Raw genomic sequence first — 27,734 nt, 5'->3', positions numbered from 1 at the left:
AAGGGAAAGTAATGAAGAAGGATTTTTTCCGGGAATGAAGGGGAAGGGTGGAAAGGAAGGGGGGGGGGGGGGGTAATAGGTAGCTATGGTTAACAAGTTGTCGCTGTGACTCCTATCTTTTGTCCAATGCTGGAAGGTGCATGGGTCGAACCAAGCTGTAATCAGAGATTATAACCGGATTTGAACCCACAACACCTGCCAGGGCGTGTCGCTCACTGGTACCCGTGTACCTTTGAACCACAGAGGCGCTGGACCAGCGTCCAGCGCCTCTGTGGTTCAAAGGTACACGGGTACCAGTGAGCGACACGCCCTGGCAGGTGTTGTGGGTTCAAATCCGGTTATAATCTCTGATTACAGCTTGGTTCGACCCATGCACCTTCCAGCATTGGACAAAAGATAGGAGTCACAGCGACAACTTGTTAACCATAGCTACCTATTACCCCCCCCCCCCCCCTTCCTTTCCACCCTTCCCCTTCATTCCCGGAAAAAATCCTTCTTCATTACTTTCCCTTACCGTCCCTTCATCAATTGTAGAATCATCGTTTCAAAAATAAATATTTATATATGCCTGACCGCATTTCAAGGTCATGACTAAAGTCACGAGTTTGGTCAAGGAAAAAAAACGCACTGACATCTGCGTGCAATGCTTTATAGCTGCCAATCCCTTGGTTCAATCTGACACTGCGGACACTGCACTGAACTGAATCAGAAAAGCCCAAAAGCAAAGCACGGAAAGGCCAAATTGGAATGACAGTAAATATTTTATGTCAACGTTATTTGAAGACGTCATATTCACATAATTTCCATAAACTGCATAAAATAGCACTTGTTGTGAGAAAGAGAAAAGAAAAAGTATTGTCAATGGTGGATTATGCAGGAAGTTCAGTGTTAATCGTTCAGCACAAAATTGAAACAATATTTTCGAACAATAAAAATTGTTACCATTAGGCTGGAATAATGCTAACGGAAAAGGCTGAAAGTAAGTGAATGATATCGCGTGTTATAAAGTAAATTACACGATCTCTGTTGTCTTATTAAGTTATTAGCTGATGAATGCGTGATGGAATATTCTTGCTGTATACAAGGAAATAACTAGTTAAAATTCCTATGCGAATGTTTCCCTGAACAGTTCATTGCGTTATATGGAGTAGAGTAACTCATGCAATTCTTTTAATAGAATAGCTTTTTGTGTCATTTAGTTAATGCAAAATGGTGCGATCATCCAAAAGAGCTGCTAGTTATGATATTTATAGCAATCGTAAGAGATGTAAGAAATAAAAAATAATCCATGGGATCGGTACTAGACAGTGCTGCGGTTTGCTTTCACAAATCGTTCAGCAAAAGTTAGAAAAAATTGGCGAATTTTATCAAATTAACCGAATAACAGTAACTGTATTTTTTCCACTATTATGATAAATAGACAAAAAGTTACAGCTAACTACCTGCAATGTTTTACTTTTGTAGAAATTTACAATGAAACGAGCGCTTAGATAGTTTGCCAGCAGCGAAAGCAAGATATAAATAACGAATCAAATAATTGATACACATCCAATGACCGACAATCTATTCGGAATGGCATCTGTTTACGATCACAACATTATTAACACGCTGTGGACCGATATAATGAACGTACATTGGAAGTTCCTGGATGCAGATGAATCATTAAATAAGATCGATCTGCGGAAACAATTGGAAGGTATGTATTAGATTAGATATTACATGAAACGCTCTATTCATTTTAGTCATCTCAATCATCAATCTATACCTATAAAAATGGATTTCTGTCTGTCTGTCCCTATGTTCCTTATAGAATCGAAAACTACTGAACCGATCGGCGTGAAAATTTGCATGTAGGGTTTTTTGGTGCCAGGGAAGGTTCTTATGGTGGTTAGAGATCCTTCTCCCCACTAAGAGGGGGGGGGGGGGGGGGGCTCCCATACAAATCTATACTTATAAAAATAGATTTCTGTCTGTCTGCCCGTATGTTCCTTATAGAATCGAAAACTACTGAACCGATCGACGTGAAAATTTGCATATAGTGGTTTTTGGGACCAGGGAAGGTTCTTATGATGGTTAGAGAACCCTTCCCCCACTAAGAGGGGGGGCTCCTATACAAATGAAACACAAATTTCTGCACAACTCGAGAACTAATCGAGCAAATGGAACAAAATTTTACATGTGGGTGTTTTTGGAGATAAGAATTTTTTCTATGGTGAATTGAGACCCCTCGCCAGTTTAGGAGGGGGGCTCCTATACAAATAAAATACAAATTTCCTAATAACACGAAAACTAATTAATCAAATGGAACCATATTTAGCATTTTTTTCTATGGTGAATTGAGACCCCTCTTCCTTTTTAGCAGGGGAGCTCCCATGCAAATGAAATACAAATTTCCTCATAACTCGAGAAGTAATCAAGCAAATGGAGCCAAATTTGGCATGTGGGGGGTTTTGGAGGCAGGAATTTTTTAATGATGCTTTGAGACCCCTCACCCCTGTGGTAGGGGGATAAGTACTCTCATATAAACAAAACCAATAAATTTTTGAGTAACTCAAAAACTAATCGAATTCGAGAAGTTTTAGACTCTTTCATAAAACATTAATCAATAACACCACTGCTTGGGGCAGTCCCTCGTAGAGATTACCTCTATCTAAGTTTATTTACTTTCCTAGATCTACTGACCTCTATTACTTTCCTTCAGTTGGGTCACCCCTGCGAAATGGTACTTTCTACGAAAAGATTTTCCGTGAAATGGTACTTCCCGCGAAAGACTTTTCGCGAAATGGTATTCTGCGAAACTCTATATTCCGCGTTATGGTCAACCGAGAATTTGTATTCCGCAAAATGGTATTCGTCGAAATGGTTTGTAGGTTTGTAATGATGGCGAATATTTAAATGCTATCCGCTTTATTTTATCAGGCTAAGCAATGGGGGGAGTTGTTCTCTACTTTACTGTGAGGAAAATTTGTATATTAAAACGCCCATGAACTCCCCAGAAACTTGCAAAACTCAAGATTGAGACAAAGGTCACCTAAGATTCACGATTTATGTACAACACAGTTTAATTTTTGACAATACGAAGTTTGTCGGGTCAGCTAGTATTAAATAAAAATAAATGTAGTTCATTATAATAAAAAAATTCAATAAACATATGCATAATAGGAATAGTGTATCTAAAGCCTTATCAATTCACTGGATTTACCTACTTATCGATTCTTGCTTATTAAGTTAATTAAACTAGTTGGCAGAAAAAGAATGTAAAAGGTCCACATAATTGACACCATGTGCCAAGATTTAACCCTTCAATGCGCACGCTGAAAAAATTTATTAAAAAAAAAATTACTTATCTAAAGGCGATAAACATAATTCACTTTGGGGATGTTTTTCACTACGTTGTTTTAAAGTAAAATTGCGCATTTAAGGGCTAAAATTGGATTTCTAGAAAACTAGTTTATTTTTTGATTAGGCCAACTTTTTTTAACAAAAACATTTTATACAAATTTGGTGGCGGTTAAATAGCCGATCTACAAGTCTTTTCCTGTATACGTCACAATGCGGTTCACGAATTTTACAGTTGATGTTTCACAGACTTTTTGACTGTTAGCATCCAAAAATGTTGCGTTTTCTCCTTTGACCGGATAAAAAGGTCAGACCTGGGAGTTACCTTAGGCACCACTAGACACGCACACTACAAATTTCACAAATTTATAGTGAATGGACAGCTTATGAGTTTCTGGAACCTGTGATACCTTAGACCGCTGTACGTTATTTCATACTCGAAGCCAGTTCTATTATTTAGTGATTTCAGAACACCTGGAACGCAAGAATCGATTGATACAACAAAACTTTGTGCGTTTTGTTCTGAGAATTGTACATTGGCGTTCTCACGCAGCTACCAGCTTACAGTGCCACTGTGGTCCAGAAAGCCAAATTAGGTGGAATAAATTGTTTACTCAGTAGTCGTTGATTTTAGACTTTTCACGTGTTAGCAACATAGTCTTAATTTAGGATGCCGCTTCTTTTTGATAAGAGCTGTTTTAGGGTGACCCTTAAATTAACCAAGCTCCAAAAATTATCTTCAAAACGAAACAAGATAGAGGGATATTCACTTCAGCAATTTTATAGCTTGAAGTCTTTTAAGCAATATTGCAGAAGACAAAATCCCTCTATCTTAAGCCGTTTCCAAATTAGGGCATTTTTCTGGAATTAAGTTAGGGTAAGTTTTTTATTTTGCATTTCTCGCAAAACACTTCTTCAGATGACTTTTGAGGTTCAATAACCCGTGGCCGTTTTCAAATGTTAGTATCTTGGATAGATGCAATAGCTCAGATTTGAATATGCGGTGTTTCAACATATTTTACTAGAAAAAAGTGAATGTGTTGCTCCGTAACTCCTGAAAGTCATGATTGTTCTGTCACAAACCTGGCATACATGTTTCTTGACCTAAGTAAATCAGCACAGGGAGTTTGCAAAAGGATGGTGGTTCGCTAAAAAGAGGGGGAGATTCAAATAAGTGAAAGTGGCTACAATTACCTTGCATTTTGACCAATATACGGTATACAAGTGGTTGAGAGATAAGAGGAAGGGGTTTCACATCCCCAGTTGAGAGAGTCATAATTACGGGGGAAGGACAATATAAGGAACTAACTGATTGTCCGATATCAATCAGTCACTTGTACATCTGTTTTTGTTATGAAAACTTTCATAAATGCAAACAAAACCGTTTTTCATTTGTATATGTCTACTCCTTTTGTCAGTTACTCTCACGTTGTCCCCCAAAAACTTTTAAATCTGTCTTCTTCTCGGTAATCCCTATAAATCGACACAAAGCCTTTTTTACGTTTTTGAACCTCTTTTTTTTAATTCCGCCTTTCAGAAATAAAACAACTTGTACAACTGCTATCGTTCCAAATAGCTGTTGGCGTTAATTTTCGAATATTTTGTGTGGAATATTATTCAAGAGCAATATTATCGCTCAGAACTATCGAAAAACTACTTGAACTACCGAAAAATAGAGCAGATGTATATACACATGTATACATGCACATGTGTGTATATTTCTCAGTGCTGTGCTGTCCATAATCGCATAACAGCCACAAATTCTATGGCAATCCCATAGAAAATGTCTCGATTACGCAAATAAAGACATCACATCATTTTTGAACACTCGTTCGTTCTAACTAGCTAAGTTTAAATTTTCATGAGTAAGTCAAAATCTCATGAATGGTGGGTAGGATTTGGTTTCAATTTTCTAGAGAAATTTCGGTGCATACCAGCTTTTCATCTAGGGAACTGAGTAAGCCTTCCCGGTGCTTCGACCTAAACGGATTTGATTTAAAATCAAATCCGTTCAATTCCGCTCCATTTCGCTTTACGAAACACATACTACACCTAAAGGTAAATTATGCAATACTACATACTACACATATATCTAACTTAAACTATATTACATTCTACATGCGGAACTAAGTTTTAGGAGAATGCCGAAGTGCGCGACAAACCACCTACCCATGGGAGGGATTTTGTCTTCTGCAATATTGCTCAAAAAACTTCAAGCTATGAAATTGCTGAAGTGAAAATCCCTCTATCTTGTTTCGTTTTGAAGATCATTTTTGGATCTTGGTTAATTTAAGGGTCACCCTAAAACAGCATCCTAAATTAAGGTTATGTTGCCAACACGTAAAAAGTCTAAAATCAACAATTAACAATTGAGTAAACAATTTATTCCACCTAATTTGGCTTTCTGGACCATAGTGCTGCAGTGGTCATCAACTTCTTAGTATGCAGATACTAATAATGATGTAACTGCTCACATATGCTACAACGTATACCAGTATATCCCGTATATCCAAATTTGATTGTCAAATGAATTTCACACTTAAGTTGTTGCAGAAAAGGTGTTGGCTGGACCCACAATCATAAACACTTGTGCGCATTCCGGGATTATAAAGGTCTCCTTCCAGCATTAGGATCCTTCTAATGTAATCAATTTCGCTGCACCAGTTTTAACCCAAGTGATGGATTGTTTGTCCGAAGAGTGCAACATAAATATTGTTTTAGACTTTCAAGAGTTTCCTCCTAGTGATTCCGGTTGACTCCTCACTCCATCCTCCAGTCTTCCACTCATGTGATGCTCCTGATATTCGGACCCTCCCTCAAATTTATCATAATGCAAAAAGATACATGCAACAATGCTTTATTCAGCACTAATAAATAATTGTAGAGCTATTGCATGTCCCATGCAAAGTGTTACAAAGTTTGCTCATTTGCGGTAGCACGCCTCAGAAGCAAAGTTTAGAGTTTAAGCAGAATGAGCAAATCAAGCCTGCCGTGAAGGAGTATAATAATACCGTAAAGGATTATTATTTGAATAATGAAAGTATAATTTCAAAAAAAAAGTTTTAAGGTGATAACTTCTTCATCCTCTACTTGCTTGAACAGCTTGAAAATGAATTCTACATGATTAAAACATATTGAATAATGATGGGTCTATTTTGTCTATTACAGAACTAATTTTCCAATTTTTATGCAACATGCCGCACGATCGAAAGTTCCTTCTTCCATCAACTGTTCATGTGCTGAAAAGGTAAGCATGAAACTCATAATTTCGAGTTTTATTGAGTTATTCTAATTGATATCTGCAGTTCTATCGCAAAATTGGAAGATTTTTCCGCATACAAAGCATCCATTGGATTTGAAGCAATAAGTCAGTATGCTAACAATTTGTTCACGAAACCGTGGCGAAAGGAGTACAAGACAATTAAGGTAATCACAATCTGAAATGATAGAGCAAATAATCGATTACAGCACCCTTTTTTGTTTTACAGATGTACTCTGGGTTTTATCAGCATGAAATAGCTGCTAATCTTATCAATGCTGAAAGATTGTTTGAAGAAATGGGTTATCGGATTATGCCAAATCAAACATTAATTCTTGAAGGTCCTATTTGTCCCGATAGAGTTACGAATGTGTCAAGAGACGCTATAACAGCAAATGTCGAATGCCAGGTAAAAAAACTTCTAATTTTGTTATTCGTTTCATTACTTTTTTCATTATCACACAGATCATGAAGGAAATCTACCGCGAGTTGACCGAAATGTCACTACCCGTCAATTGGTGCGACATTTACAGTTTTCGGGAATGCAACACAAGTAAGAAAATTATATTTAAGTACATACAGCTCATCCCTTTTGTGCAACGACTACCGTGCAAGCACCAAATTTGACGCGGTTAAGAAATTTTCAATTTTAAACATTAATTACAAAATGACGGTTTGGCCAATAAAGTCAAGGTTTTGCACAGTAATAGTTAGACTAGCAAAGAATATGTAAAAAATAAACAAACAGTAAATATGCATTGAATTCTTTATATTTTGTCAAGTTTTTGTGAGACGCTCGGGGTTCCTAAATTGACGCATGAATTTTGCAACGTGCCTTATTTGACGCGAAATGTTCCTTATTTGACGCACTTGAAAAATTAGTATAATTTAACAAAAACGACGATGTATTTTGTATTTTAGATAACTGCGCATTATTTTAAATAGTTACACAAGGTTTTCGTTATTTGTGTGGATATATTTCACCCCAGTTTTTGCGAAAACGTTGGGAGAATTGGGACAGCCCTCAGCCGATATGTTTATATTGCAAACACAACCAGGCTATTCAAAAATCTGGCATAATTTGTGTTTAACAATGAAAATTCTGGAAATGACTTTCCTAAAACAGTTATACATTGTTTTGAATGACAGCTAGGAAAGTATCAAGATTCAGGGTGTCGCAGGAAAAACTAAATTAGCCACTTACCGGAAACTGCAGTAACTGCGGGGTTGGATCGGTCAGACAAACGAAAAAAGTGTCCTAATTTAACCTAAACCAATATTTTTGATTGCCCTACCCGTTTGGGGAACTTGATTTTACGCATAAGCAAAACAAGTCATTTACAGTTTATAGGACCTCCTCTCCAACGCTAAAACCATATGTTTGCCCTGGGAAAGTGTTTTCTGCAGCTTTTTCCGACGAACTATGGCCTCTGTAACACCTAATGGGACGGTAAACTGTTGAACAAATATCTTTCTTGGTGACTTACGAGATATTTAGTGTCGGAATAGATGACATACTTTTTATATCTTACTCTGTAAATAATAAGGAACACTAAGAGCCTAATTTGACGCAAAACATTTTTGTCCAGAAATAAGCTAAAAAGCTTTTACAGTTCGAATAATGTTTACAATATATTAATAATACTTAAGTTTTAATAGTTTTCGAAGATATTAGAACAAAAAAGCACTTTTACGCGTTAAAAAATATAAAACATAGTTGAGTGTTTCTTTAGCGTTTGTGCTAAGGTAGGAAAAAAATGGCGCATTTGACAAACACCCTTTCTGTTTATTTTTTATTTACAATTATAAATGACCAATCAAAAGCTTTTTATGGCATGAATGCGTTTCATAAGTGTAAACAAAGTGTCAAAGGTACACTTTTGCGAAATATCAATAGTCAAGATAAGTTATTATAGAAAATTTCTGAAAAGTGCGTCAACTTTGGACCCGCGTCAAGTATGGTGCGTCCACGGTAGTAGTTTTTTTGGAGATGAAATAATAAGACTGATATTCAAGCCTTTCACAGCCCATAAGAATATCTAAAGTTAGTGTTTATAAATAGCAAAAAAACAAAATTATTTCAAATTGCGGAACTGAATTAGTACATGTGATATCCGGAAATAATCGTGAAAACGACTGGTCGGATCGAATGCTAATCGTACAATTTTTGAACTGGTAATGAATTCTAGATACCAAGTAGCAACTTTCAATTATTCGATTACAGATTAATAGTTGAATATTGCCTTTACTAATCGACTAGCCAACTATGCGTGCAAAGTAGTAGTATTCTATTAAAAGAAATCCGAATATTCCTTTTGCTATTAGAAAAGTTGAATTAATCGAACGATTAGCGGGCATCTCTAGTTGCACTAAAGGGACGGTCTATCAATTTGAGAATAATATAACATTTTAAAAAGTTTTCATAAGTTTTCCTCAAATTTTGAGTTAAAAATTAACTTAAATTTATAATTCAATCTTCGCAGTGGACGTTTTGCTATCTGTACAACAAATGGCAGCACTGATTAAGGAAAAGCACCACAAGAATCAACAAGCCCGGCGAAAAGGTATTTTTTGCGTTTATTCAACTGAGTTTTCTTAGTTTAATCGAATAGCCTATCATTTGAATCGACCCGAACAAAAGCAGTCATGAACATGTCTATTTTTCAGAAAATGCTATAACTAATAATAAAAATGAGTATCTAATCATTTAACTCAATGCAAAATGTTAATGAAACCGTGTTTTTAGCATTGGATATGGATTGCTTAACTGCAACCAGGCCCCAGGGCTGGTCTGTATCTTTACATAGATGAAAGATGCACACTAGTGATGCCAAATGTGATGCAGGTATATATAGTGGGAGTCACGGCCATAGTGAAATGATTTTCACTTCACTTGATACCAATTTCTTTTCTTTTTTGGTTTCTTTCTTGTTCCACTTAAACTAGGGATGAGAACGGAACTAATCACATTTACGATTCCCGGAGGTAGTGAATACCAAAATACACCAAAAGTCTTTGAATCAATTATGCCAGAACGTTGAACATAGTGAAACGTCTGTGACTTCGGGTTACTAATCCTGATTTTTAAATTTTTTTTGATTCAGGTCTTTTAGAGATTCATCACATAGATGTTACCTTTGATCTGACCTATCCGAGTTGCACATATTTAGTTACCCTGGGCAGCCGCCAAAGTTTTTTTTTGTCTTTTTTAGATCCTCTAATATACCAAAACGAACATGTTTCGAAGAAGCAATACAATGGCATCGATCTTATTACAAAATCTGCTTAACCTGTAACCGATACCGAGGGCATCAAAGCGGCACGCTCAACTGCACTAGAACTAAGACATCAATGACAGAAGGGATGGAAGTTTAAACGGAACAGATACAAAATACAAAATAGGACGTGTAAACTGAGGTTGGTAACGAAGATTACTCCAGGTACCCTTTATAGCAGGTATGTTGTAGGTACAAGGTAGGGTAGCGTCCCCAACAGCATTCTGATTACAGACCTATGCGGCATTTGCATCATCTAGGATTCGCTTGATCAGCAAGATTATTATTCTGAGATGCCAAACCTCCAACGTTGGTGTTCCATGAAGCTTAGCACTCGAAATGCCAAACCTTTCCCTCTACGTTAGCGCAGCATGGAAGCTATATATATTTCTTACTGGCGACTTGGTCTCCTAGACCCTCTTATGCGCAAAAAAATGAAAATGAAAAAACTACTTTTGAAATCCGAAAAGTTAGTGACCACTGGTTCAATCCTAAGTTCTATCATTATTCAGAAATAGTGCGCTATTTATTTATGCTATGCGATGAGAGCTTTTACTTCACTTTTTTGGGCATTACCCCGTCGATGGGCTAGTTGCACGAAACCGGTCGGTATGCGATAAGAACTCAAATAGCTACTTAATTTTAAACAAATTCAAAATGTATTTCCTACGTGGCGGCCAACATACATTTGAGTATCTTTTTGATATCTCTTAGCAAGCGTGGCACTTCTTTACTCTTTTTCTTAAAAACTGGCTGTAGTGTACTTACATGTCAGCACTTCAGCATGTTAGCAAAATCTGTGTGATAGATACTCCATACGCAATAATTTAGCAAACTTTTGAGTTCAGACCTGTCCTGCACTTAGGGCACCGATTTTGCTTATTTAACTATATCGTGATGTGCAAGTGCCCTAATTTCGTGCAGCTAATTTGGACGCCTTATTCCGCGCACCAGCAAATAAATCATCAATCTCCCAACACAACATGCACTGCTACGATGGGCCGGTCACGTCGCGAGAATGCCGGACGACTGTGCACTGAAAACTGTTTTCCTCAAAAACACCACTGGCAAAACTTGTCGAAATGGTGATCCATGCATAGTAAATCTTCATAGAAAGCTCTGTGATAAGGTCCACCCATTTACTTCTAAGATTTCTCAAATCGTTTCATATTCTCCGAGAAATTTTTTTAGCGATGTTTGTAATAACCTATATCCAATCGAAAAGGTATTCAAATTTCCTGTCTTCAACTATTTTAAATCTTGCTTTTTGTTTGGCTTTTCAGTCGGTTGTGAAAATCTGAACAGTTTTTTAAATTCTTTCCGACGTTTCGAGATTAAAAGTGTTAGCTTCGATTGTGCATATAATGCACTACGGGCAAAAACGAACCAAAAAACAGACGCAATTAAAATACGGCTTACAGGCTGATAAAAAGTAGGTGATCGTATGTAAAATTTTCCGGGGAATCGCCTGGTGCCCATCCCTTTCCTGTTTGTCATCGAGAAGTGCCCCATTGTGCTCATTTTCCTCTATTTTTTACATATTTTTACATTTTTCAGAACATTTCTCTCAAAATCTTGCTTGGTATAGGCGAAAAAAGGTAAAACTATGTTAAAAATACGGGAAAATGAGCAAAATGGGGCACTTCTCGATAACAAACAGGAATGGGGTGGGCATCACGCGATACTACGGAAAATTTTACATAAGATCACCTACTTTTCATCAGCCTGCAGGCCGTATCTTAATTGCGTATGTTTTTTGGTTCGTTTTTGCCCATAATGCAATGTTATGCATACATATATTTTTCGAATAGGTTTTATCACATTTAATTTAAAGCACATTGATTTTTTTGGTGTGCCCGTTTGGTGTGGTCGGTTTGGTAAAGGTAACTGAGCAAAAAAATTAACCTGTTGAAAAACTAAATGAGATAAACCCTATTCCATTCTACGGCTTTCTTTACACGAAATAATTACGTTTTTATATTAATTTTTTATTATTATTATTTTAATATTTTGTTTTCTCATAGTCTTGCTTGGTGTAGTCTAATAAGACTATCTTTATCAGTGAGCTTGCTTTCGGCGGTGGATGTTCTGAATTCATTTTCGATAATTGGCCAATCCATAATTGTTCTTAACCCTCTCTGTCCCATGGTAGCACAGGTGCTCCATGACTTCCGATACTAAAATCGACCGATAAAATTTTTGAGGCATTCAAATATGGATATTTTGATTTTGTAACGTAGTAAAAACATTGTTTTACAAGGTGTATAGTTGCGTTTGACGAATTGTTAATTAATAGCTTTTTTACATGATCAAAAACTGTAAACCACCAAAACACCCCTGGGACAGAGAGGGTTAAGTTAAGTTTTCTTAAGAGTTTTGAAAGCCTGATAAAACGTCGTTAATACAGCTGCGTGATCAGGTCTATCAGGCACAGTTGCGGGATCAGGTCTGTTAGACTTTTCGAAGTCCGTTGGTTCGACGCAGAGATGCCAGAAGTGAAGACATGTCTTCATTTTGAAGACATTTTTGTTACAAAAAAGTGAAATGTCTTCACTTGAAGACATGTGAAGACATGTCTTCACCATGCAATTTAAATGGGCGGAAAGCCGAAAGCAGACAAATGAAGACATTTTTCTTTGATTCGTGAGGACTTTTCAAAAAATCACCTGGCATCTCTGGTTCGACGAGACTCGAACTAAAATAAATTTTATTAGCGAATATGAAGTTAACAGAAGTTTATGCGTGTTACTCACAATTAGTCTGTGACTAAGATGAACTTTGATGACATGTTTCCGACGATAGGAAATTGTTGCGGTTATAACTATATAACAAATTACTAATTATTCTGTATACAAAAGAATGATTCAACTAAACTTACTCTAGTGATAAGCTTTGAGCGGTTGTCTTATCACGATAACCGTTCTAATAGCTAATCCTAACCTAAGCAGAAATTGTAATTATTCACTGATATACTGCACCATATAATATAATGATTACTACCTTTATGTAGCTAATAGATTAATAATTAAAAGGTAATTAATACATATGCGATTTCTGAACTACTTTAAATAATAGCACTTACAGCAATTATTGCATTGCCGATGCGTTTTATAATCGTAACGATGGCCGTAGCCATGACTTGGCAAAAGGGTTAAGCTTCTTCCGTTTGCTACTTATATAAACTCGATGACGATAAAAGTCGATGACGATCAAATCGATGACGGATAAATCACAGGGCTGTATGAATTTATCCTAATAGGGGTTACTTGAAATTTACGTCGCAACAAGGTCAATTAGGTACAGTTGCTGAATCAGGTTCTTCATTATACTTAATAAAAAAAATGTGTTTAGTTCAGTTGAACGACAGGATGAGGTCCCACAGTGCGAACTTATCTCACTAATTTGCAAAGCAAAAAACAATGAATTTTTTTTTTGTCAGGTCAGTTATTTGGTCAGGCTCGTGTACGGTAGCTTTAAGGAGTCAACTTTTTTTAATGTAAAATTTTTATAACTTGTTCAACACTGCTTATGTACTATGTTAGAGGGTACGATTGCACCCGATTAACTAGGGTTAGTATGGTTTAATCTCTTGTTTAATTACCCATATTCCAAAGCTCGGGAGGACAAGGAGGGTTCAAGGTTTCAAAGCTCGTTATTGTTTTCTTCTATTTGCCACGTACAGATTCCAGTAGTTTAGATGCTGTTCATCGTACCAGTTGCTTCCGTTCCGTTCTTTGAATTTCCATTTCTTTTTCGTGCTAGAAGCATTAACTCAACTCGTACACTCATTTTTCGAGTTTTTCAGGCAGTAGAACCCACAGACAATTGATTTTATGAAAAAAAAATTAACTTATATCCTACAAATTATTTTTTTGCCCCCCGATTTTTCAAGCCAATTTCCAAGGGGGGGTGACAAAAACTTAAAATTATTTGCAATGGCCTTACTTTTTTTTAGTCACTATTATTAAATATTTAGAAATCCAGTAAGTTTTTCTTGTAAATACAATTGTTTTCTCTATCTTATGACGCAAATTGCGTTTCGATGGACCACAATTTAGATTTTCTATGGACAAACTAAGCGGTAGATTGCGACCATACGATAGTTGTCTTCCTCGGGCCCGAAGGGAATCTGTTAGCTGGGACCTGACACTACAAAATTCGCTACACGATCATATAATATGTTTAATGTCGTGATAGAAATCGCCACAAACGCATTGATTGCTTTAGCAAGGCCTTGTCGAAAGAGATTGACTACCTTACTACATATATTTGCCATCAATATGTTACCTTATTATAGCGGTTGTCCGACTTTCTCTAGAAAACTAAACACAAGAAAATAAAATACCGATTTGGGATTTTCCCCAGAAAGAATCCTTCTCCAGAAAACCAATGCCCAGAAAGTACTAAATTCCAGAAAACCGGTTCCCAGAAAGTATTGAATTCCAGAAAACCGATTCCCAGAAAGTACTACTTGCCAGAAAGCTATTGACAAGAAAGAACCAATATCCAGAAATATGTTACGAGTAACCCGTAACGAGTAAGTAAATTACACTTCTTTTTTTCGCACATGAGTTACGCTTATTACAAAATGTGACGCCCATTTTATCGTGTTAGTAGCAAACGTTTCCTAGATGATTCAGGGCGAGACGGCCGTAGGCCGCGAGTGTTCGCCGGCGACCCGCCGTCGGAAGCGCCAGCCACTGCGGGGGGACAGCCCCCCGCAGAAATCATCTCTATTTAGGTGCATGCGTTTTTCTAGGTTTACTGACTAGTAGGAGTTATCCCTTAGTTGAGTCCGAACGAGCGGTAGCGAGTAAGGACAGCATATAATTACCCAACAATTGATTAGGCCGAAAGTTGTGAATGGTTGCTATGACAAAGCAAAGCCAAAAGCCTAGGTGCTACATTCCGTTATCAAAACTTGACCTTCTGTTTTTTTATACGACAGACTTCGTAGTTAGCTATTAGAGTGCAGGACAATTGCAGGGCCAGTTGTTACGATCCTATTGACTCTACCAGCCTCTCCCAGTCGAGATTCGAAGATACGATGACTGGCTTATTAGGCCAGCGTCATACCTCGAAACCAACTGGGAGGTTTCTATGACATACTGTTTAAATTTTCCAACTGTAATAGTTAAATCCAATAACTCGTATTACTCTACAGTATACCTCTAATCTGACACCCAATAATCCGACGATTCGCTAATCCGGATGACGAATTAAAAAGCAATGTACTTAGCTTCATTCAACCGAACACTGCCCTCATTGGAGATTTTCATTTGAGTCAAGATGTTACTCATTCCAACTAAATGGAAAGGGTAAATGGTGCTCCTTATAACTACGTTCAATTTTGCCAGGAGCTCCATTTTTCATCACTCTTCTCAAAAGATTAATATTCTTGCGGAATTCTAAGCTAAATAAGAATTTAAAAGCATTTTATAGAATAAATTGAGCATTTCTCAGTATAACACAACTTTATTACGTATTTGCGAAAAAAATTTCGGAAATTTCCAGAATCTGGATGTAAACAACACGACATTCCAATACCCCACTGACACTTGAATGCCGGATTATCGAGTCAAAATTCGCTAATCCGGCCATGAATTTGGCGGATTAGCGGGGTGGTACTGTATTCCATAACTCATAAGATACTACTTTACGACTTAACTGATTCTTGGGAATTTGGTAATAGTCATTAATAGTCATTTATAAAGAAATTTTATTCGAAAACCAGAGTTTCAGAAAAACTAAGAACGTTAAAGTCCTTCACCGTGCTCCCAATTGTGCGCATCGCATATTTTAAATAAAAATTGAAATATTCTCTAATTAAGAACTAAAGGTATACATATTTTGTGTTAAATAAGATAAAAATTCATCGGAAATTGGAAAGTTTTCACTGAAATACGGGGTGCGCAGAATTTGGCGCACTTACGGTATCTGTTATTTCGTCTTCAGGAATATATAATTGTTTCTGGAAAATAGTATTCTGGCGATTAGTTCCTTCTGGAGAATAGTATTCTGGAATTTAGTACTTTCTGGATATTAATTTTTTGGGGATTAATGCTTTCCGGTCAATGGTTTTCTGGTTATTGGTGCTTTCCGGGGTTTGGTTTTCTAGGAAAAAAGCTTCGGCGTTTTATTTTCTGGGGAATAGTTTTCCGGGAATTGTTGTACAATCTACTATAGCAATGTATTTTGATTGATTACTGTTCATACTGCTTTTCTGATGCAAGAATAAAACGTGTTTTTTTATTCGATAAGGATCCGCGTTCTTTAATTATTTTTCGCTGTTTGTCAGCTTATTCGAGTGTTCCCACCGGCTCGTCTGGTTGATTGTTTCAGCAGGTTATCGGACCCAGTGTCGACTAAGCAGAAAATAGTGTTTATTCGCGAAAAACTGCATACCGGAAGGTTTTATTCCGAAGACATTACGTGCGGTGGAAAGGTGAAATAGAAAATAGCGGAAAGCATCAAGGTCACGTTCGCCAAACTGAACAACAGTAATCACGTATCCTGGAAATACCGTATGCAGTCAATGCCGGAACGCGATGATATTTGGGATGTTGTTCAGAAGATTAAACCGGAAGAAATTGATGGCGAGGAGCTAGCGCTGTGTAATAAGAATGACAGGAAAGCTCGCACGACCATTGCCCTTTTTGTGGAAGACAGTAGTCAGCTGCACTTTGTGAAAAAGGCAAAAACTGCTCGGGAGATGTACAATCTTCAGTCTTACCACGATAAAGCAACGATCGGAAACCAGTCATCACTCCTTAAGCAGCTGTGCGCTTTGAATCTGGGGGAAGATGGGGATATGGAAAACCATATTGAACAAGTGGAAAATTTATTTGAACGGCTCAATAATGCTGGCGTTGAACCGGGTGAACTGCTGCGGATAGTTATGCTGCTGTGAAGCTTACCGCTGTCGCACAACAATTTTGCTGGTACTCTAGAAGGCCGACGTCAGGAAGATTTATCAATGGATTTTGTAATCGTGAAACTTAGGGACGAATACCAGAAGTGTGAAGGTTGTTTTGTCAAAACGGTGAAGGAAAAAAAGGCTTTGAAAATCAATATGCACCCAAAACCTGAAAAGAAAACGTGTTTCTCCTGTCATCAGGCATTTAATTTTAAAAGAAATTGCTGGAAATTTCACGCGTCTAGGAAAGTAATAAATTCCGAAAGAAAGCAAACGAACAACATGCAAAGCAAGCAGAAGCGTTGCCAGTGTCGCGGAAACCAACTGAAAGTGGTAATTCAATTTTCGGAGCGGTGTGTTTCTTAGCAGGCGATGCTATGCCTGGTGCATGGATCATTGACAGTGGCTGTACTTGTCATATGACGAATGCCAGGGGATTCTTCAATAAATTCAAAAAAGGTATTGCTGAGGGTACGTTAGCCGATGGAACAAAAACAGAATCTGCCGGATGTGTAAGCGAAGTTATCTTCGGTGTCAACGATAAAGGAAATCGTGTAGCGATTACCCTGGAGTACCCCGTTCTGTACGTCCCTGCTTTGAAAGAAGGTCTCATATCCTTTCATAAATTGGCACTCAAAGGATTAAGCCTTGTTTTCAAAGGGAATTGTTGTGAAATAAAGTCGTCCAATGGTTGTGTAGTTGCGGTCGGAGAGACAGCCGGAAACCAGTATGAATTGAAGACAGCAGAACAGTGTACGGTAGCTAAAGGAAATCATCATGGATCATGTCAACATACTTGGTACCGTAGAATCGGACACCGAAATATGGATGTAATCGGCACTATACAGTCTAAGGAACTAGCTCATAGTATGGTTTTGACAGATTGTGGAGAACGGATTATATGCGAATGTTGTCTCAAAGGGAAACTTACCAGAAATCTTTTTCCGCAAGTAACAGAGCGTCAGTCGAAGCAGCCTTTAGATCTGGTACACACTGACATCTGTGGTCCGAGGGAACATCAGACTCCGAGTGGCAACAAATATTTCATGGTCATGATTGACGAATACAGTCGATTTTGCGTAGTTTTTCTATTGAAGGCGAAGAGCGAAGCAGCAAGTAAAATCATAGAATATGTGCGTTGGTCGGAAAACTCGTTCGGTCGTAAAGTTAAAGTTGTGCGATCAGATGGTGGCGGAGAATACATCAGTGAGAATCTGAAGGAATTTTACAAAGCCGAAGATCAACAACAGGGATAGTGTTTTTCTATGGAAGCGGACCAATCTCTTGGATGAGTAAACGTCAAGATAGTGTTGCGTTGTCTTCTCTTGAAGCTGAAGAGTATAATGCACTTGCAACGGCTTGTCAGGAGGCAGTTTGGCTTCGACGCCTATTGCGAGATTTAGGCGAACCACAGAACGATGCCACAGTTGTTTACGAAGACAACCAGCGATGTCACACGCAAGTCGGCTTCAACGGTCGGTGCCGGTGCGGTTCTTAAAGTGCTTAGCAGGCTTCATTGAAACACTGAGACTATCTGTAAAGATAAAGTAGTGGTCTGCGAGCATTGTTTCGATAATACTAAGAGCGTGGTGAATTGCTGCCCCTTGTAAGAAGCAGTAACATTTTCATGGAAGACGCCTGTTAGGATTTCGGTCACTAACTCCTTGAAGAATCAGCCAATATTTTTGGACTGATCAAAGCTGAAATTGTATATATATTTTGCTACAGAATTTAACATTATTTTATAAGTTTAATTTTAACCTACAAATTTAGTTTCGCAATCCGGGTAACCTCTTGCAGATCGAATTCGTTTTCTTTGCACAAATGGTACTTTACGTAGCTCGCTAGCTTTCTGTTTAATTAAGTGCTTTTACAAATCGCCTACAGTAGCAAATTTTTAGCCGTTCGTAACAGGATTTAATTAAACAGAAAGCTAGCGAGCTACGTAAAGTACCATTTGTGCAAAGAAAACGAATTCGATCTGCAAGAGGTTACCCGGATTGCGAAACTAAATTTGTAGGTTAAAATTAAACTTATAAAATAATGTTAAATTCTATAGCAAAATATATATACAATTTCAGCTTTGATCAGTCCAAAAATATTGGCTGATTCTTCAAGGAGTTAGTGACCGAAATCCTAACAAAATCAAAGAAATTTATGCCTCAAAGGATGGATTCTGAAAATCGAGATTGCATGATGTGCAATGCTCCGAACATAATTTGCGACATGGTGCAGTGCGATAATTGTGAGCTGTGGGCCCACTACTCGTGTGCTGGCGTTATGGAGGCGGTAATGGAGCAGGATTGGAACTGCATTACGTGCACAAATGCATTGCAGGTTCCAAAGACCAGAAAAGCTGCAAGAAACGGTGCCAAAAAGACGACTGGGCAGAAAGCGAAGAGTGATGCTGGATCCTCTATTGGGTCCATTTCGGAGGGCGCTAGTACGCTGGAAGATTCTCTGACAAAATTGGAAATGGAACAGCGCGCCAAGGAGAAGGCCTTCGAAGAAGAGATGGTTTTGCGTGAAAAACGTTTGCAGATGGAAAAAGTTCTCCATGAAAAACGTCAGCAAATGGAAAAAGCATTCCTCGAGAAACAACTGCAGCAAGAGCGCGAGCTTAAAGAGCGCCAGCTACAGGAGGAGCGTAAGATGCTGGAAAAGGAGTTGGCAGAGAAAGCCGCCTTTCAAGAACGGTGTAAGAAAATGTACGACGAGTTTCAGAAGGCAAAAGATGCCGTCGCTGAGCCGGCTACCGATGAAGAGAAACACGTCGAAGTTGATGCCGAAGAGGAAAAGGAATCTTCCTTTAATAGGAAAGTTAAGTTTTGGTTGAAAAGGCAGACGGTCGGGACAAATACTTCGCCGACCAAAGCCAAGCAGGCTAACCAGATAGCATGTTCGTTGAAGCAGGTGGTAGAGAATATTTCGTACCAACAAGAAGAGGAAGAAGAAGCGAATGAAAGTGACGATGAAGAAGAAGGCAGTAGCGGTGACGTCCGAGAAGAAAATGAAGAAGAAAGCAGCGATGATCAAGAGAAAAACGACAAAGGTGATGAAAAGTTACAGCTGTCTGAAAAAGAAAGGAAGTTACTCGCTCGCTTGCTAGCCGGCAAGAAACTGAAAAAGTCGTCGATGCAGAAGCTGCAGCCATCGGAGAAAAAGAAACAGCAGCAGCAACAAGTGACAAATAAGCAGCGATCCCAACAGAAACACTTTCCGGAGCAAGTTCGCACGGTCGTGCCGAAGCTGTTAAAGGAACAGATTGCTGCACGGCAAGCCCTCTCCAAAAACCTTCCAATGTTTAAAGGTGAACCGGAGTTGTGGCCTATTTTTATAAGCAGCTACGAATACACCACACAGGCGTGTGGATTTTCGAACTTGGAAAATCTAAAGCGGTTGCAGGATACTCTTCAGGGCAGCGCGCTCGAAGCTGTAAGGAGCCGTCTCGTTCTTCCGGAATCTGTTCCCGACGTTATCAACGATCTTCGACGACTCTTCGGGAAACCGGAAAAGCTACTCAAGACTCTATTGACGAAAGTCTGCGGCGCACAAGCTCCGAGAGCTGATCGGCTTGAAACGTTCATCCAGTTCGGAATAACGGTGAAACAGCTCTGCGATCACAGCTGCTCACCTGTCGGATCATCTCAGTAATCCGATGTTGGTGAATGAACTGGTGGACAAACTTCCGGCTAATTACAAGTTGGACTGGGTCCGATACAAACGGGGAAAAATAGGAACGCCGCTACGGGTCTTCACGGACTTTATGAACAACGTCGTTTCCGATGTGTCGGAAGTTTCCGAGTTTTCTGCGTTCGGCTTGAGTGAAGCTCCATTTTTCGGAAAAGGAAACCCAAGCAGAAAGGAGTTCGTAAATGTTCACAATTCTGTCTTGAGCAAAATTAAGTCTCCGGCGGAAATAAAGGTGCTCAAGCCATGCTGGGTCTGCAAGCGGACCGACCACAAGTTGCGATTCTGCGATGATTTTAAAAAGCTTAGTATCGCAGATCGATTGAAGACGGTGGAACAAAATAGGCTCTGCCCGCTGTGTTTAAACAACCACGGTAAAAGTCGCTGTAACTTTAAAGTTCCCTGTAACGTGGTTGGGTGTCAAGGCGAACATCACCCTCTGCTGCATCGTGCCGAACCAGCTGTCCAATTACTAAACGTTGAATGCCATACCCACGCACGTTTGAATCGAACCGTTATTTTTCGTATGGTACCGGTTACATTCTATTTTCGAAACTATGCGATGGACGTGCTCGCCTTTCTGGACGAAGGGTCGTCCACTATGCTTGTGGAAGAGGTTATCGTCAACGAGTTGAACGCGGAAGGTGTTAATGAGCCTCTAGTCGTTACGTGGACGGGTAACGTGAAACGCCATGAGAATCGGTCGAAGAAATTTGATCTCAAGCTTTCAGCCAGAGGATCCCGAGAAATGCTGACATTGAAGAACGCTCGTTCGGTGGCAACGTTGAAGTTGCCGAGTCAGGCCATGTCGTACGAGGAGATCACGGATCGCCACTCGCATCTGAAGGACTTGCCGGTGATGAGTTACGCGTTGGAGGAACCTCGCATAATTATCGGCTTAGATAACCTGCACGTGTTCGCCCCATTGGAAACCCGCGTAGGTGAACCTGGTCAACCGATCGCCGTGAGGTCGAAGTTAGGGTGGACCATTTACGGACCGGAAAATTGCACTGCGGTCGCTGAGAGTTTCGTCAACATTCATTCCGTTGAACCGATAATCCATGAGGACCTTCATGAGATGCGACGAACCCGGTATTTATTTGAGGACACCGGCACTTTCTGCAATGCGAAATTAGCATCGGCAAAAAATCTACGCGCTTGTGAGATTCTGCAAGCGGCGACGACGCGAATCGGCGACAGATTCGAGACAGGTATACTGCGGCGTGAAAACGAAAGGTGGTACCAAAACAGTTATTCGATGGCGGTCCGGCGGATAAAAGCGCGTGGAGTTTTTACCAGCGTCGAATACGGAAGGTAAAAAGCGCTACGTAGACTACTATTATGGTAGTGCGGTCTCCATCGACGATAAGATAAGGTTGGCGAACGAGGAGAAACGCATTTTCTCTCGAGGAGGCTTTCGGATCAAAAACAGAGTGTCCAACTCCCAGCAGCTTCTGGAAGCGATGAGCGAGCAGAAGATAACTCCTGTCGTGCACTTCAGCAGAGACAAGAACACGCAAACCGAGCGAGTTCTGGGAATCGTATGGGAGCCCGAAGAAGATGTTTTCCTATTTTCGACCGCTGGACGAGAGGAGCTCCAACCGGTTCTGCAAGGCGTTAAACGACTAACCAAAAGGATCGTGTTGAGCTGCAGCAGGGCGATGTTCGACCCGCAAGGTTTGCTTTCTCCGTTTACTGGTTTCCGTCGCACGCTAGTTCAAGATTCGTGGAGAACCGGCTGCGACTGGGACGAAAATAACGACGATGAATCGTTCCAGAAGTGGATCCGTTGGACGAAAGCGCTGTCGATGACTAAAGAAATCAGAATTCCTGGGAATTACTTCGGAAATGCCGGAATCGACCAGGTCAAAGACCTTCAGTATTATCGAGCGGTGGTAGGAGATACAGGCTGGTGTGTATTGGTAAATGGACGAGTTGAGGTGGCTTCGCTGAAACCGGTATCAGCTGCGAGATTTGAGCGGCAGTCGGCAGTGCTACGGGCCAGGATAGCTTCTACGGTACGAGACGGTTACTTGTTAGAGATCAAGCAGCAGTTCGTCTGGACGGACTCGACGATTGTGCTCTCGTGGATCACGTCAGATCAACGCACGAAGACGGGTGAGTTAGTGTACATCGTTGATGGTGATGGGCAGAAATGCTGGGTGCGAGGAGTCTTCGAGGAGCCGATAGTTGCTGGAGATGAAAGAGTACGCCAAGCCTGGGTTCATACCTATAGTGGAGTGCTGAAACGAGCGACAGCGAAGCTTGCGGTGCTAGAGATAAGTGAAGGTGACGCTGGACCGGATGTACTCCCTGGACCAGGTTCACGGGCCGGGGCATGTTGCGGTAGAAACCGCAGGGTAGGCAACGCTGTCACTGTTGCAAAGTGAGGCCTGCAAGCAGTTCGATGAAACTTGCAACACCACGGGCGGTGATTGCTGAAAGCCGACGGAAGTGAAAAAAGTAACCGAAGAGAAGAAGTAATTTGCTCATCGCGTGTTAAAATTGTCTCCAAGAGATTATTAAAATTACTATTTAATCTTGTGATATTATCTATACTACGTAGTGTTCTTACATACGTGATAGTACTGTGAGTTTAAAATATATTTGCCTTAATTAAAATAAATAAAGACACAAATTTACGTACAGGTAGCAGACAGTGACACGAAGATAAAAGTAAATTGATTTAGCGCGTGGAAAGTGATTTACTTAAATAAAGCAGTAAACGATTGCTTGCTTCGCCACGATTACGTTGCTAGATAAATCTAGTTTATGTGACTTACAAATCCTGTAAGTGTAATATTAAAATAATTGATTTCCTAACTAAAATAAATTAACACAAAAACTCACATGCAGGTTACGAACGGCTAAAAATTTGCTACTGTAGGCGATTTGTAAAAGCACTTAATTAAACAGAGAGCTAGCGAGTAAGTTATTAATTAGATCTATATTTGTTATTCTATCTACTAAATCTAATTTAAACTATGTACAGGCTACGTAAAGTACCATTTGTGCAGTGCAAAACGAATTCGATCTGCAAGAGGTTACCCGGATTGCGAAACTAAATTTGTAAAATTTGTAAATTTGTTTAATTTGTAAAATTAAACTTATAAAATAATGTTAAATTCTATAGCAAAATATATATACAATTTCAGCTTTGATCAGTCCAAAAATATTGGCTGATTCTTCAAGGAGTTAGTGACCGAAATCCTAACAACGCCGAAGCCAGTAGACTTATTATGCTTAGATCCATCAGTAAAAAACATTTTATCAGAACTAAAGTTTACGACCTTATTTTTTTGTTAGATTATAGTCACTTTAACCAGCTTGGGTTATTCGTGACTTCTGTGGGGTTGGGATTTGAAATATAGTGTTTATAAAGATAAAAGATATCATTTACACTTTTCGAAACAATGAGTTAAGTGGAAGATTTTCATTATACATTAACTATGTTGAAAGAAACCAATTGAATTATGCTTGATTTCTTGCTAAATTGCTTATTTTTTTCTTCTCATATTTGTAGATACGTATGGTAGCCTGCTAGCGCCAGCAGTTAACTCATGCAATTCGTGCAATGCGTATCAATTTCATCCACCTATAACACAGCAGCAACCGGTACTTCCTGGTCCGCTTATGGTTATGCATCCTCATCAACAACCCACGATACCATTCTGTACTCAACCACTTTATAATGCGAATCCTTGCAATACTCATACCCAACAGCCTAATCTAGCATATGGATTTCATCACCACCATAGCAGTTATCCAAACTATTTACCAGCGTCGCCAACCCAATCCCACATGCATTCAAGCCAGTCTTCCACAATCCCTCCTCATCCACCTCCCCCTCTGGGAGCAATGCCCCATTCGAAATCACTGGACCATTATCAGGAGCCTGCGACAGGGATGTATGGCTTGACCGCTTGTATGCAACGCCATTCAATTGACCAACCTTCACATGATTATGCTGCAATTTCTTCTCACTATGGTGGACCGATGGGCATGGCACCACCGGCTGGAACCTACGATACCACGGATGGCTGTAATATGATATACAACAACCATCCTTACAACGTATCGGGCAATCGATTTCCACTCCCCTACAACCTTTCAGCAACCATAAATCCATGCATAAATGGAAAGGCGGGTGATACGTATTATCACCAATCCAGTATTAGTAATTTTCCTAAGCAAATGGCACCATACTATCAGCACCATCGGAGCAGCAGCAACGGTCAATTATGCGGTCAGCAGGTTCACTCACACAGGCATATGTCGGATATATACATGAACCATAACTTCGACCATAACACCACTGAAACACAGAATCCCTCGATTTTGAGCAAAAAGAAAATTTCTTACGACGACTACGATGTTCCATCTAGAAAAGGTTATAGCAGCGAGGCCAAACAAAGTTCGAATGATTTAATTTATATAGATACAAGAGAAAAAACAAAACAGGAACGAAAAAAAACAGATAGAGTCGCTAGAAACCAGAATGAACTGCTAGTGGATTTCGAAAGCGACATGCTACCGGACACATTGGTAGAGCGAAACCATCAACAGCATCCTCATCATTTGCATCATCAAATATCCAGAAACTCAAGGCAATCGGATTTCGATAGTTACGAAGATGAACAGTTACAAGCAGGAGCATACCAACGGGCAAATAATGTCAGCAGACGCATATCAAGTAAAAATCAAGATGGTATTGGATCGTACGAATCTTGGAATTATGTTTTTCGGAACTTGGAAAAGCAAGGGTACAATAAGGATTTGGGCGAACGGGGGGATTTTCTGGTGAATGCTGAAGAAGATGAATATCCAGTGCCAACCGACAGCCACATTAGTCGTGGAAGCACTCTCAAACGATATAGCAACGACAAACTAAAAGCAATGAAACCGAAGTTGGCCGATAAGGTTGATGGAATCCGCAATACTAATGCGATGGCATTGAGAGAAAATAATGCTGTAAAACATGATCGAGATAATGAACGCAACGAATTAGTTGCGCGTACTGCACAAAAATCTTCGATTCAAAAGTTATCGAAGTCTACATGCAATAAACAGGCAGACAATAACCATAAGGCAAATCACATCGATAGTAACAGTAATTCCACTCATAATGGAACCGGAGGCACTAACAATAACGCAATTTCCGAGGGAAAACGAAATTCGGTCACTCGAAAACTTTCATCTTCGGCAAAGGAAATTACAACTCCAATTGCTACTAGCAATAGTACCTTAACAAGTGGTGGAATTTTATTAAACCATAATAACAGCTTGGGTTATCATCGTGGATCATCTGCTATGGGAAGTTCAGGAAATAAAAAATCAACCACATTCGACACAGACGTAGATACAATAATGAACTCACTTCATGATGGCGATCGAAGTCGAAACATGAACAATCCTGTTGTTAGCGAATGGAATTGTAAGTTTTGCACATATTTAAATCCTAATTCCGTACGTATTTGTGAAATGTGTTGCAAGAGCCGAGATTTCGACGTGAATGGTAGTGGAGCAACGACTGCGGCGGCGAACAATGGAGCCGCAACATGTGTCTAACAGAACAATATTGTGATCAAGATGTAGGTAAGAGAGCTCAGATGATGTAAAATCGACAATGTAACATGGTTATCATTATTTAAACAAATAAGTCGACCTTTACTAAATTGGTCATCCCTAACTAGTCACAAACTGGAAGAATATAAGAAACCTATTAAAATATATTGAAACTGTTATACATTACACTATTTTTAAGATTACACCAGACAGACGAAAAGAAAAAATCTAATGTCTAACATTTGTAGCAATTTCTAAACTACTCTAAACTAGTGTAAGCTCATGTTTTCCAGATTATAAAAAATTTTAATAAATATTTTTCTTTGTTTGCTGTTGACAAATGCGAATATATCTTATTTAGTATCTAAAATTTCCGTGGTGAAGTCTGACCAAGGCTGAAAGAGGGAGTTAATGATATGTTAATGATGACTTAAAGAACACTAACACCATGATGATTTTTTTTATGATGATATGATGAGATAGAGTGAAGAGACAGATGTATTTGCCTTGAATTAGTATATTTGATCGCACACATAAACGCTTAAACAAACAAACCCGAGCACACACACACAGAGCACATGCACACACACAGAGCACATGCACACACACAGAGCACATGCACACACACAGAGCACATGCACACACACAGAGCACATGCACACACACAGAGCACATGCACACACACAGAGCACATGCACACACACAGAGCACATGCACACACACAGAGCACATGCACACACACAGAGCACATACACACAGATGACATGCACACAGATGACATGCACACACACAGAGCACACACAAACACAACACACACGCACACACAAACACAACACACACGCACACACAAACACAACACACACACACACACACACACACACACAACACACACACACACACACACACACACACACACACAACACACACACACACACAACACACACACACACACACACACACACACACACACACACACACACACACACACACACACACACACACACACACACACACACACACACACACACACACACACACGGTATAGCCATCCACGTTCTTGATGAGGACAATACACAAACATCACTACACACCCCGAATCCAAGATGTGACGCAACCCTTTTCGAGGTATGCATGGTGAGGGGGGTCAAAATCAAAATTACCTCACCGCGAACAGAGCCTGGTGGACACCGGGGCGCATCCGACCAGTTTGAAGCTCTTACTGCGTTACGGCAGGGTACTGGCGCAGCGAACTACATATTTCCCTAGCTACTCGTGGGATCCAAAATAAGTTTTCAAGAATTAAAAATAAACTCAAATACAGGAGAAGATAGCGATAGCGTGATGGATACGTAGAGCGGCGATGCCAACGTGTTCGATAGGAAGGAGAAGCTGTGCAGATCACCAATATTGAAGGATGTGGTCGCACAAATGTTCAGCGGCAACACAGCAGCAGATAACCCCAAAAGGGCAAGGCTCGATGCTAAACTTTACTACGCTCACCCCGAAGTCAAAGGAGGACAGCCAAAAAACAAACAAGCTGCGGGCTGCCAAAGAAAAGCTGCTGAAGCTGATTGAGTTCATGAAGGAGAGAAGTAACATCCATGGTGAGATCAAGAGTCTCAAGAGATCAGTGAGTCTGTACTGCCTTGTGCCGAAGACTGTAGAACAATAAATTAAATTAAAAGAAGCA

The 27,734-nt window shown here is 39.6% G+C and overlaps 1 protein-coding gene across 1 annotated transcript; it reads left to right on the top strand.

Moving 5' to 3' along the window:
- The first annotated feature begins 849 nt into the window (after nucleotides 1-849).
- Nucleotides 850-26,332, top strand: LOC128734489 (protein tamozhennic). The gene is made up of 8 exons (XM_053828715.1): nucleotides 850-979; nucleotides 1,465-1,696; nucleotides 6,508-6,586; nucleotides 6,645-6,765; nucleotides 6,828-7,007; nucleotides 7,064-7,151; nucleotides 9,082-9,162; nucleotides 24,003-26,332. The coding sequence occupies exons 2-8, from the start codon at nucleotides 1,552-1,554 to the stop codon at nucleotides 26,045-26,047; spliced, it is 2,739 nt and encodes a 912-aa protein (XP_053684690.1). The 5' UTR covers nucleotides 850-979; nucleotides 1,465-1,551; the 3' UTR covers nucleotides 26,048-26,332.
- The last annotated feature ends 1,402 nt before the right edge of the window (nucleotides 26,333-27,734 follow it).

This window comes from Sabethes cyaneus, chromosome 2 (genome assembly GCF_943734655.1).
Source record: "Sabethes cyaneus chromosome 2, idSabCyanKW18_F2, whole genome shotgun sequence".
NCBI classification, from domain to species: Eukaryota; Metazoa; Arthropoda; class Insecta; order Diptera; family Culicidae; genus Sabethes; species Sabethes cyaneus.
Note: the sequence above shows the minus strand (reverse complement) of the source record. Positions and strands in the feature narration are given on the sequence as shown.